This window comes from Ahaetulla prasina, chromosome 1, assembly GCF_028640845.1.
Source record: "Ahaetulla prasina isolate Xishuangbanna chromosome 1, ASM2864084v1, whole genome shotgun sequence".
Taxonomy (NCBI): Eukaryota; Metazoa; Chordata; class Lepidosauria; order Squamata; family Colubridae; genus Ahaetulla; species Ahaetulla prasina.
Window position 1 is genome coordinate 336,944,171 of NC_080539.1, and position 12,259 is coordinate 336,956,429.

Consider the following 12,259-nt stretch of genomic DNA (forward strand, 5'->3'; position numbering starts at 1 on the left):
CCCATCTTCCAGAGCTCTAGTCACAGGATTGGCCATTGCTTAGGGCCATTGCTTTAGGACCACCGGTTGTGATCACTGTCTTAGAAGGGAGCATAGGAGTGGTAGTGGTGGTGCTTCCAGAGTATACCATATCACAACTGTATTTCAAATTATTGTACTACTTGCCATTTCCTTTCTGGTCTCAATTGAAGCTACTAATTGTCCTATATAATACCTTACATCAGTGGTTCTCTGAGAGGGAGCATGATGTCACAGAGGGTTTGCAAAGGCTTGAAGAAATGTTGTGATTTAAATCTTAAATCTTGGGGGTCCATGGACACAAAAGGAATTTAAAGGGGGGTCTGTGGTGAAGAAAAGTTTCAGAAGCACTGTTTTACATAGTTTGGGCCCAGATTAGATGCAGGACCACCTGCATCCATTCAGTGGCACATGTCTTGCGGATCCTACATAATATCAGGAACTAATTCTGAAACTGAATCCAGATTATGTAATAATTTTTCACTGGAGCAGAAACTTTCCTCTTTCATATTACAGTTTAGAAGAGGCCTTACATATTTTTAATACAGGTCTTCTAGAACTTTTCACAATTTTAGAGTTTTTAATTAGGATTTAATAATTTTATTGAATTATGAATATTTGTGGGTTGAGCAAATATTGGGACTTGACAGCATATACAAATTTAAAAATAAAGAGAAAACAAAACAGTCTACCATTGTAGTAATATCATAGTACATGTGAACAAATAATGATACTAAATTAAGATCCTGGTAAGTCAGGTGATTAAGAATGTTTTTCAGTATTCTGTTGATGAAAAGTTGTCTATTTTAAAATCTTAGGTGTCAGTAAGACAAACTGATCCATCATGAGTACATTTTTGGCTATCATTTGATAATCATGTTACTTAATTCAGCCAGACTGGAACTTGTGACTTGGTAGTGTAAAGCTTCCTATCCCATTGCTCATAGGTACGGATTTGTTTAGTCTTCTTATTTTTGACATGAGTTTTGTATGATGTGCTTATTTATAGAGGCAATCCATGTATTATATTAGAGTGAAATCATTTTTTTAAAAAAATACCCCATGGTGGGCACATTCCAGCTTAACAAGTCCAGTTTAACAAGTCCTGCTCATTCCAAAGGAGAGAATTAAGCACAGACACTTAACTCTTATTGTTTATGTGAATGAGATGCCTGAATCAAACCCAATGTGACTGGATAGAATAGAATAGAATAGAATTTTTTATTGGCCAAGTGTGATTGGACATACAAGGAATTTGTCTTGCTGCATATGCTCTCATTGTACATTAAAAAAAAGATACATTCATCAAGGTACAACATTTACAACACAATTGATGGTCAATATATCAATATAAATCATAAGGATTGCCAGCAACAAAGTTACAGTCATACAGTCATAAGTGGAAAGAGATTGGTGATGGGAACAATGAGAAGATTAATAGTAGTGCAGATTTAGTAAATAGTTTGACAGTGTTGAAGGAATTATTTGTTTAGCAGAGTGATGGCCTTCGGGGAAAAACTGTTCTTGGTTAATAATTGGTTTTGTCAATCCATCAACTGGGGACAGCTGAGTTTATTCTTAATCATTTATATTAATGTTGCTCCATACAACTTAATAGAAATGTGAGGGAGAGATCTTTTTGTGAAATTAAGTTTTGGAATGTAAAACCAAATGAATGAAGTTATTCCTTAAGGATAAATGTTGGGCCAAATAATCATATTGCCAAGTGTGTATTTGTCAGGAATGAGGAACTGGAAGCAAAGGAATCCCCTTATCCAATGTTCAGTCAAGCCTCCGTTAGTAAGGCAGAAATTAAGGGGCTTTTTTTGTCTTCACTTAAAATTTTTTGTTAAGAATACCATTGTATTGGGTGCTGCTTTTCAGGTTGGCTGAGGAAATCAGAAGGTTATGAAGACTAGAGACCCAGTTCTTTCCCTGAAACCCCCAATGGAATTCCTCTTTTCATAGCAGCTGGAATGAATTGTTGAGGTCTGGCTTCCTACCCTCAGATGATAGGATTAAAATTATGGCCATAGGGTCAGGAATATGGGGCATATTCTCAGGGATCATAAGGAGTGTACAGAAACTCTTTGAGCTATCCAACAGCCTGGTATTTGGCAGAGTTGCTCTTTCCTGGACCCAGCTATTTTGGGTAACTATCGTCCAGTCTCCAACCTTCGCTTCGTTGCGAAGGTTGTAGAGAGTGCTGTGGCGCGACAGCTACCCCAATACCTGGATGAAGCGGTCTATCTAGACCCGTTCCAGTCCGGCTTTCGACCCGGATACAGCACGGAGACAGCTTTGGTCGCATTGGTGGATGATCTCTGGCGGGCCAGGGACAGGGGGTACTCCTCTGCCCTGGTCCTATTAGACCTCTCAGCGGCTTTTGATACCATCGACCATGGTATCTTGCTGCGCCGGTTGGGGGGATTGGGAGTGGGAGGCACCGTGTATCGGTGGTTCTCCTCCTATCTCTCCGACCGGTCGCAGACGGTGTTGACAGGGGGGCAGAGGTCGGCCGCGAGGTGCCTCACTTGTGGGGTCCCGCAGGGGTCGATTCTCTCGCCCCTGCTGTTCAACATCTACATGAAGCCGTTGGGTGAGATCATCAGTGGCTTCGGGGTGAGATACCAACAGTACGCTGATGACACCCAGCTGTACTTTTCCACCCCGGGCCACCCCAATGAAGTTGTTGAAGTGCTGTCCCGGTGTTTGGAAGCCGTACAGGTCTGGATGGGGAGAAACAGGCTCAAGCTTAATCCCTCCAAGACGGAGTGGCTGTGGATGCCGGCATCCCGATTCAGTCAACTGCAGCCACGGTTGACTGTTGGAGGCGAGTTATTGGCCCCAAAGGACAGGGTGCGCAACTTGGGTGTCCTCCTGGATGATCGGCTGTCGTTTGAAGATCATTTGACGGCCGTCTCCAGGAGGGCCTTCCACCAGGTCCGCCTGGTTCGGCAGTTGCGCCCCTTCCTTGATCGGGATGCCTTGTGCACAGTCACTCATGCGCTCGTTACCTCTCGCTTGGATTATTGTAATGCTCTCTACATGGGGCTCCCCCTGAAGTGCACTCGGAGGCTTCAGTTAGTCCAGAATGCAGCTGCGTGGGTGATAGAGGGAGCTACGCGTAGCTCCCATGTAACACCGCTCCTGCACAGACTGCACTAGCTACCTGTGGCCTTCCGAGTGCACTTTAAGGTGTTGGTCACGACCTTTAAAGCGCTCCATGGCTTAGGGCCTGGGTACTTACGGGACCGCCTGCTGTTACCACATGCCTCCCACCGACCCGTACGCTCTCACAGAGAGGGACTTCTCAGGGTGCCGTCCGCCAAACAATGTCAGCTGGCGGCCCCCAGGGGAAGGGCCTTCTCTGTGGGGGCTCCCACACTCTGGAACGAGCTTCCCCCAGGCTTAGCCAAATACCTGACCTTCGGACTTTCCGCCGCGAACTGAAGACACACCTTTTTATTCACGCGGGGCTGGCTTGAATTGAATTTTAAATGTCAAATTTTATTAATTTTAAATGGGGTTTTTTAGTGTAAGGTAAATTTTTAAAATTTTCAGGCTAATTTAAATAAGTTTTTTAAATTGTATTTTAATTGTATTTTGTATTGTTGTTTTATTCTGCCTGTACACCGCCCTGAGTCCTTCGGGAGAAGGGCGGTATAAAAATCAAATAAATAATAATAATAATAATAATAATCCTGCATCACCAAATCCTGCATTTTACCAAATCCTGCATTTTACCAAAAAAGCCCTTGATAAGATGAAATAAGCTAATGCTGTAATTTATCCTTCCATCAGTGAAAAGTTGAACCATGCTGAATTCCAAGACAGTGCAATCAATATACTGCCAAAATGGTGGCCACAGAAGGCAATTTACCAGAAGATAAATGTTTGAGGTTGCTATCCACCCAGCTTTCTTTCAAGTCTCCTAGGAATTCTCTAAGGCTTCAGTGCCTTTTTTCTGGATAGGTAAACATACTTCAAATAAAGTACATGGTTACAGCATCCTATTTTAATTTTTGCCCAGGAATTTTATTTTAAAGCTCCTAAATAGCAGAAAATATCTTTAACCAATGTTAGATTGTGTCAGAATGTTTCCATTTCTAATCTCCGGTAATTCCTGCTCTCGTATACTTAACTTTATTTAGAAAAGGTGCATTATGAATGATTCTGTGTACATTAATTTTCCACTTTCTTGGTGGATTACGTATAAAATTATGATCCGGAGTGACAATTTAAATAGTGGAAACTAATTGAGGATTGACAGTGATATAATTTTTTTGAATTTCCCTGTAGTCTGTCTTGGCAAAATGCAGTTCTTAAATCATCTACTGATTGGGGATCTCATTTATTTTTCTGCGGATTAATTGTTATTAATCTATTAAAACTCACCATGGAAATAAGTAACTGGAGAAAAGAGATCTTCTGTTAGTGCCAAATTCCAAAAAATGAGCTACAGATTCCTAATTTGTGTCACTAGATTTGTCAGCTGTTCTCAGGTGGATTAATGTTATATTAGTTCCATTCTTTACCAGTTTGTTAAAAAAAACAACACCTAGCACTTATAACCAGAGAAAAGTAACAGATTTGCAAGAAAAATGTATTTAAGTCATCTCCAAGCAATTGAATCTGAGTGCTTGTAATAATGCCCTATATAAATGTGTGTGTCGGTGTTATTTTATATTAAAAAAAGAGCTTTTAATGCATGTTGTTTCACCCACTAATTCCATTTCTCAAACAGGACTTCGGAACTCTGCTGTAATTCACGTTGACAAGTGACATGTGATGCCGGTTGATGGGTCTCAAAGACTCATCTCCTGTTTCAGTCCCTCCAAAGTCTGCCTAATCTATGACATATATGGTCGAGGGAGACATGTGTCTGCTTTTTCCTGTCATCACGTCTCTGATTGGAGGATTTTTAGGTCCAAAATATCTCAAGGAGTCTTTAGGGTTATTGGTTGTGTTCCAGGTTTACTCTTCTCTCTCCCTTCCCCTCCTTTCTTTTTTTCCTCACTTGGAACTTTTCTACGCAAGGGATTTCTCTTGTTATGCTGGAGACTGATTCTGTGGCTGCTTAGCTGCAAAGTCCTTCTTCCGGATGTGTCATTTGGATACAGTATCCTCTATGCCCAACGCAAAAATCAGTTGGAAGAATTGTCTTGTCCTTCTTTATGTTGCAACGTGGAAAGTAACCTAATGTTTTAAAAATGCCAGTCCGACGGACTCGGCATGGTCATCTGAAGGGAGTGAGTTGGGCCACTATCAGCTTGAGTGCACAAAGTAAGTAACAGTTTCTGTTCATTAAGAGCATAGCCAATTACTCAAGGCCTTCCCAATATTATCTACTGGTGCATTAAATCGGGGAGGGGGGGATGCCAATTTTGCAAGTGTGCATCTCTGCAGGAGTGGGGAGTAGCTTCTTTGCAAAACAAGGGCAACTAAAAGTATCTTGCAGGTTCAGATATCCTGTTCCTCTGCAGAATAAATTTCACATTTTCAGCTTTTTAGATGGTTTAGGTAACCTATATAGAATCATTTTATGTGATAATCATAATATTTATTGAGGAGAGGAACAAAAGAATAGCTAGCAATTATGTTGAATAATAATTGATTATATTTGATTCAGATTCTTCTTGGGCTATTATGTGCATTCTATGGAAGACAGTTGCAGGACAATTTGGTGTGAGGAGAATACAAGTTCAAAGAATAAAAAAATTTAAAGAATAGAAGAGGAAACAAAAATAGAAATGAAATGAAAAATGCAAAACAAAATAATGTTTCACGCTTGGATAGTTTGTTAGTTTTCAAAGTAAAATTCACAGAACCTTTATTATCATAATATTTATGTGAGTTATTTTTTTAGTGTGCAGCCTGAAAAATAGAAGGATTTTTAAAAACTTTTTTGTTCATAGAACTATGTTACCCTATTTTTCTGCTATTCCAAACTTGGAAGAATGAAGAGTGGCACACAGGAGTTATTTCCACAGAGTTTATTTTTGGCTATTTGAGGTTAATTTGGGTTGTAAATTATCTCCAGTACACCACTCTCTTCCCTGTAAGAATAACATGAAAGCATAAAGCCTGAAGCAAGCATGACAGAGCTATTTCCCCTTGCCTTTTATAAACTTGTTTGGTGTGCCTTGCTTTAAAGTGAACAGGGTTTTTTTTCTTAACCTGATAGCATAAGTTAATCACTGCTTTAACAATATAGAGCTTTTCAGAAAAGTTTCGTTTCTTAAAGAGGGTCTGTCTGTTTTAATGATTCTCTAGGGTTTTATGGCACATTGGTCTAGACTGTGAGGTTTTATTTTTATTTTTCTGGGACCACCATTCTCAGGTACTGAAATACAGTACCAGCAAAACAGAATGCATTGACATTGGAGAATGGAACATATCATGAGTTATTGCAAACTTCTCTTTCCAATTACAAAATACTGAAGAAGTTGGAGATGATGGAATTCACTGACACACTAACAGCACAACGAAAAAGCATATATATGTATAGAATGTTTCATGTGTGTTAGAGGTTAACTCCAGCTTTCAGGCATATTGACCGTCAGTCAGTGGGACCTGCAGTTCCGACCTGTCTTGAAGGACACGTAGGCCAAGGAAGGCTGGTGTAGGCAGTACCAAGGATGGCTATATCTTGGAATGAAGCAGTTGCTCATGTTCCATTGAATCTCATAGATTTAATGAAAATATGTGCTACGTACATACTTATTTAAAAGAAAACAGATTAACAAAACCTTAAAATTCTAAACCTCTTTCCCTTCGTGGAAAAAAAATCCCTTGCTACAGGAGAAGTTATTTACTCTTCTGAATTAATGTTTTAATTAATTTAATTTAATTTAAATTAATTAATCTAAATTAAATTAATTACTTATTTTAATTAAATTAATTAATTTAAATTAAATTAATGAGTGCTGTATGTTATTTTTTCAGTTTTCAAATGAATATTGTTTTATAACTTGTTTTAAGTTATTGCTGTTAACATTACAAGAACTTTATTTCTTTTAAAAAACAAAGTAAGATAAACTCAAGAATTAGTTTGTTACTTGTTTTACAGGTTTTTGTATATTACCGCTATGAAGTAGATAATTACTATCTCTATTTTATAGATTAAAGTTTCTTTGGGACTATCCATTGAATCTATGAATAATCTCACATAATCAATAAAATAGTTCTGTCCATATACTGAATTATTTTGTCCCTTTTTTTGCCATTAATTCAAAAAGGGGAGAATCATCCCTTTTTATCTGATGCCTTGCAGACCTTTGTCACTGAATATTATCAGGACTTCATCCAACATTAAGCTTCCAGTGTGAAAAGAAAGCAATCCCTTTAGTGCAATCAATTTAATTAAAACACCAGTTGTATGTATTTTATTAAACATTCAAGGGTGATTTTTTCCCCACCCTTCTGCTCTTTGTAAATCTGACAAATTTTGACTTTCTCTATAACAGTAGTGTTATCTCCATCATATCCTGTTCAAAGACTCCATAAAAAAATCACCAATGCCTATCAGGGTAGGGAAAGTAACAAAGCCATTTTTAAAGCTCCAGGATTCCAGTGAATCACAGAGACACCAAATTTTTCTTCACTGCAGTCTTAAACTGCTTATGTGCCAAACATTGACAAGCTAAAATGAAACCAGTTCAAGAAATTGCTTTCCAAATTTTAACCTCCTTCTCTGCTGTTTAGACTGTATTTACATGACTGTTGATTGTTGGTTTCTACTGCTTGTTTGCCACTCTTGGATGGATGGATGGATGGGGGAGGAAGGAGGGAGGGAAGGAAGGAAGGAAGGAAGGAAGGAAGGAAGGAAGGAAGGAAGGAAGCCTATTACTTAGGCTAGAAAAGGAAAATAGCAGAATTCAAGATAATTTCACCTGGCTTAAAGAGACCCGCATCATGCCAGTCTTCCATCAATGAGTGTGTGCTTTTTCTCTCTGTTTTTTTTAGTTTGTTGTTGTTCTATTGGTGACATTAAATGGTCATGAAGGGCAACAACCAATGACCAGAAGGGAAGGAGAATCTTGCCAAAATACATAGTAGCCAATTGGAGCAGAAGTGTTTACCCACATTAAAATGAATTATAGCAGGCAGACTGGATACTACAGCTTGAGGTGACACAAATCAGAGAGTACTTGCAACCCATAGCAAGAAAAGTAGGGTGAAAAGGTCTCTTCTTGGTGAATTAGTTATAGATCATGGATGACACATCTTAAGAGCTGATAAAATTTCATTCAAGGATATGAAAAATGTTCAGAAAGTGCAAAAGGAGATTTAAACCTTTTAATAGAATCATATGAATATGACTACAAGATCCAGCTGTCTACTGAATAATTGTTTCAATTTCAGCAACCTATTTGTAAGTGTATTTCTGAGTCTGATTAAAAATGAATGTGAGATGAATAATTTTTGAGCTTTTTTGTTTTGATGGGCACCATTTTCTAGAAATTACTCACTATCTTTATTAAGCTGCCTTTACTGAGAGCAAATGCTTAATGCTTACTATATTTGCATGCTTTACCAATACACCTCTAAAATAAGAACAGCACATTGGAATAAAATCAGAACACTAGCCAAATGGTGTTCTTTAGCCTTTACTCAAATCTAGTGATGAATAGCTTATCTGAACAAACACAAGACTCTATTATTAGCCAAACATTTTAATTAACTCACAGAGAAGGTAGAACTGAACAAGAAATCTCTTGGCTGGCATTTTCCTAAGTAGTTTGTCTCAACAGTTCACACACTAAATTTAAAGACAACATGTGTGTCCCATAAGGATACGCTAATGTTTTGATAGAGGCAGCTTTGTAGCAATCTTTTCTTATTGATTTCATTCAGTGCAAAAGACTATAGTTGAGAAGATTTGCATGGTCAAATGAAATAAAATTGTTAATGTGATCTCAAATGAATAATATTGAACATTATACTAATGGTGGGAACATTATACTAAAGGATTATATAAATGGCTGATCAAGCACAGTATTTTGTTCATAGTACAGAAAATTTAATCAGGCATGGAGCAAGGGTATTGTAGAGTGATATTACAGACTGGAATATCTCAAAATAACTCAAAAAGTTATGCCTAGTACGGAAAATAAATTGGAGCCAAAAAAAAAATACACTGAACAATTTTTTTCAAAAGTTTTGCTTCCCGAAAAATGTTTGGTGATTATGTTAGACCCATTGAATGCAAATATAATTTTAGAATGACTGTGTCTTATAGGAATCTTGAGAAATATTAAATTAACTTTTAATGGCTATAGTATAATGTGTTTAATCACATAATGATTCCAACATGCTGCATGAATTCAACAGGGATAAACGCATTTTGCTGCTGATTTTCATTTATATTCAAAATTATATAAATGCATTTTGCTGCTATGTCCAACAATAGTCAGCCAGCATTGATGGATTCCAGTTGCCCTCCTACCGTTTTTTTGTTGTGACAGTGTCCAGTGAAAACTTTCACCACATTTGTCACTGATTACACCTTGATTTGCGCTAAAGAAGTCCAAGTGTGAATGTGGAAAATGAATTTTCAGTAACATGTTGCATTTCATGGTCTTGTATGTTATAACAAGTTTTTCAACCAGCTGAGTGTAGTTTGGTACTCTGTAGTTGCCAAGAAATTCTCAACAATATCCTTGAATGCTTTCCAAGCAATATTCTCTGATCCCACTAACAAATCTTTGAACTGCTTTTCACTGATGATGTATTTTATCTGTAGACCAATAAAAATGCCTTCCTTAATCTTGGCATCAGTTATTCTTGGAAACATCTGTCTCAAATAACGAAAACCTTCACCTTCCTTGTTCATTGCTTTCACAATACTTTTCATCAGTTCGGATTTTATGTGAGGCAGAGGCAAGAATATCTTTTTTTTCCCAGCTCAACAAGTGGATCATGTACCATGTTATTCTGTCCCGGAACCAAATTATTTTGGAGTGGCCGTGTCTTTTTAATGCAACGCAATTCTCTTGCATAGTTGTCCCATTTCAGTGGTGAAATCCTCCACGGATTGCCATCGATTTGCTGCATGCGTGGTGCGAGCCAAACATGAACTGTGTGCGCGCATGCACGGTGTATGCCAAAAGCGTGCTGTGCATGCATGCGCAGTGCGCACCAAATGCGTGCTTTGCATGGAGAAAGGAGCCTTGGGAAGATAAGTAGAACAGCGAAAGGGGGGAACAGCTGTGCCGTGCAATTTAGCTTTGCTAGAAAGCAGGATTTCCTGCTTTCTAGCGAATATAAACTGTGCAGCACAACTGATAGTCAGAAATACCGGTTTTGATGAACTGGTAGCTTTTTAACTACCGGTTTGTCCAAACCTATAGCTTTTTTTTTACTTCTGGTTCACCCAAACCAGTAGTTTTTATCACTACCGGTTTGCCCAAACCGGTGTGAACCGGTAGCATTTCAGCCCTGTCCCATTTGCATATGTAACTGCAGTACTTGGTATGTCCGAGCTGCATTCCAAGCAGCAGAGCCACTGCTTTTAGATCTTCACAAATATTCCAGTTGTACGTGTATTAGATGTGCATCAACAGTTCCATGCTTTTGTATGTCTCTTTCATGTGTGCAGCATAGCCAACAGATATTGAAGGGTGTACATTTCCATTATGTAAAAACAGAAGATTTCTATAAATAGGTTAAAATACAGGTTATTTTTGTGATTGGAATAGAATAGAATAGAATAGAATAGAATAGAATAACAGAGTTGGAAGGGACCTTGGAGGTCTTCTAGTCCATCCCTCTGCTTAGGTAGGAAACCCTACACCACTTCAGACAAATGGTTATCCAGCATCTGCTTAAAAACTTCCAGTGTTGGAGCATTCACAACTTCTGGAGGCAAGTTGTTCCACTGATTAATTGTTCTAACTGTCAGGAAATTCTTCTTTAGTTCTAAGTTGCTTCTCTCCTTGATTAGTTTCCACCCATTGCTTCTTGTTCTACCTTCAGGTGCTTTGGAGAATAGTTTGACTCCCTCTTCTTTGTGGCAACCCCTGAGATATTGGAACACTGCTATCATGTCTCCCCTAGTCCTTCTTTTTATTAAACTAGACATACCCAGTTCCTGCAACCGTTCTTCATATGTTTTAGCCTCCAGTCCCCTAATCATCTTTGTTGCTCTTCTCTGCACTCTTTCTAGAGTCTCAACATCTTTTTTACATCGTGGCGACCAAAACTGGATGCAATATTCCAAATTTATTTGGTGTATGGACCTCAATATTCTATGGAAAATCTGGTGAAGTCCTTGAGATATTAAAATTATATCCCTGTCCTCCCTGCTGCTCCCCAAAAGTGATATTGGAGGTTTAGGAACATAATGGTTATACCATGATTTTGTGTTACTTTTTTTTTTAAACTTATCTTACCCTAAATAATTGCAGAATAGATAAGTTCCATATATTTATGAAGTAAAAGCTGTGATAATGCAGTGATTAGAATGCAGTATTGCAGGTTAACTCTGCCCACAGTCTGGAGTTCAATCCTGACCGGTTCAATGTTAATTTAGCCTTCCATTTTTGGGTGGTCAGTAAAATGTGGACCCAGATGTTTAGGGCAATATGCTGACATTGTAAACTATTGTAAACTATTCAGAGCATGCTGTAAATCACTATGGACCGGTATATAGGTCTAAGTATTGGTGCTATAAGTAGATTGGTGCTGTAAGTAGATATACCTGATTTCTGCAACATATATTTTACTCTCCAGCCTCCAATCATCTTTATTGCTCTTCACTGCACTCTTTCTAAGGTCTCAACACCACTTTTGTTTCCTGTGTCCAAAACTGGATGCAATATTTCAAGGATGGTTTTACCAAGGCAATATAAAGCAGTACTAGCACTTAATAGGACCTTGTTAATGCAACCTAGGATTAGATTGGCTTTTTTGGCAGCTACAGCACATTGCTGACTCATATTTAAGTTGCCCACTAGGACTCCTAGATCCCTCTCATAGTTACTGCTGTTGAACCAAATGCCACCTAAACCAAGTACACTTGGTTTTTTATTTGGATTGTATTTGGTTTTTCACTTGGACAGCAGCTTAATAACATGTTAGAAGCTTTCCAATTACCAGTGAGCCAGTTACTATTGTACATGATTATGCCATATTTCAGGTAATTTGATAACTAGGTGAGACAGTTGTGTGTTAAAGTTCTTTTGAGTATTCCTTAGAGAGTAGCATTCATTTGGGAGGTTAGATAGGTAGGTCACTT

The 12,259-nt window shown here is 38.2% G+C and overlaps 1 protein-coding gene across 13 annotated transcripts in view; it reads left to right on the plus strand.

Moving 5' to 3' along the window:
* EVL (Enah/Vasp-like) overlaps nt 1–12,259 on the plus strand; it is a 174,838-nt gene that overhangs the window by 120,031 nt on the left and 42,548 nt on the right. For 2 of the 13 annotated variants that reach the window (XM_058162697.1, XM_058162695.1), the window contains exon 1: nt 5,021–5,304. The exons of the other annotated variants lie outside the window; for them this stretch is intronic. Coding sequence is in view for 1 of the 2 variants with exons in the window: in XM_058162695.1 (XP_058018678.1) it covers nt 5,232–5,304 (73 nt within the window). In the remaining variant the exon portion in view is untranslated. Of the gene's footprint in view, nt 1–5,020; nt 5,305–12,259 lie in introns of those variants that run through there. 13 annotated transcript variants of the gene reach the window in all.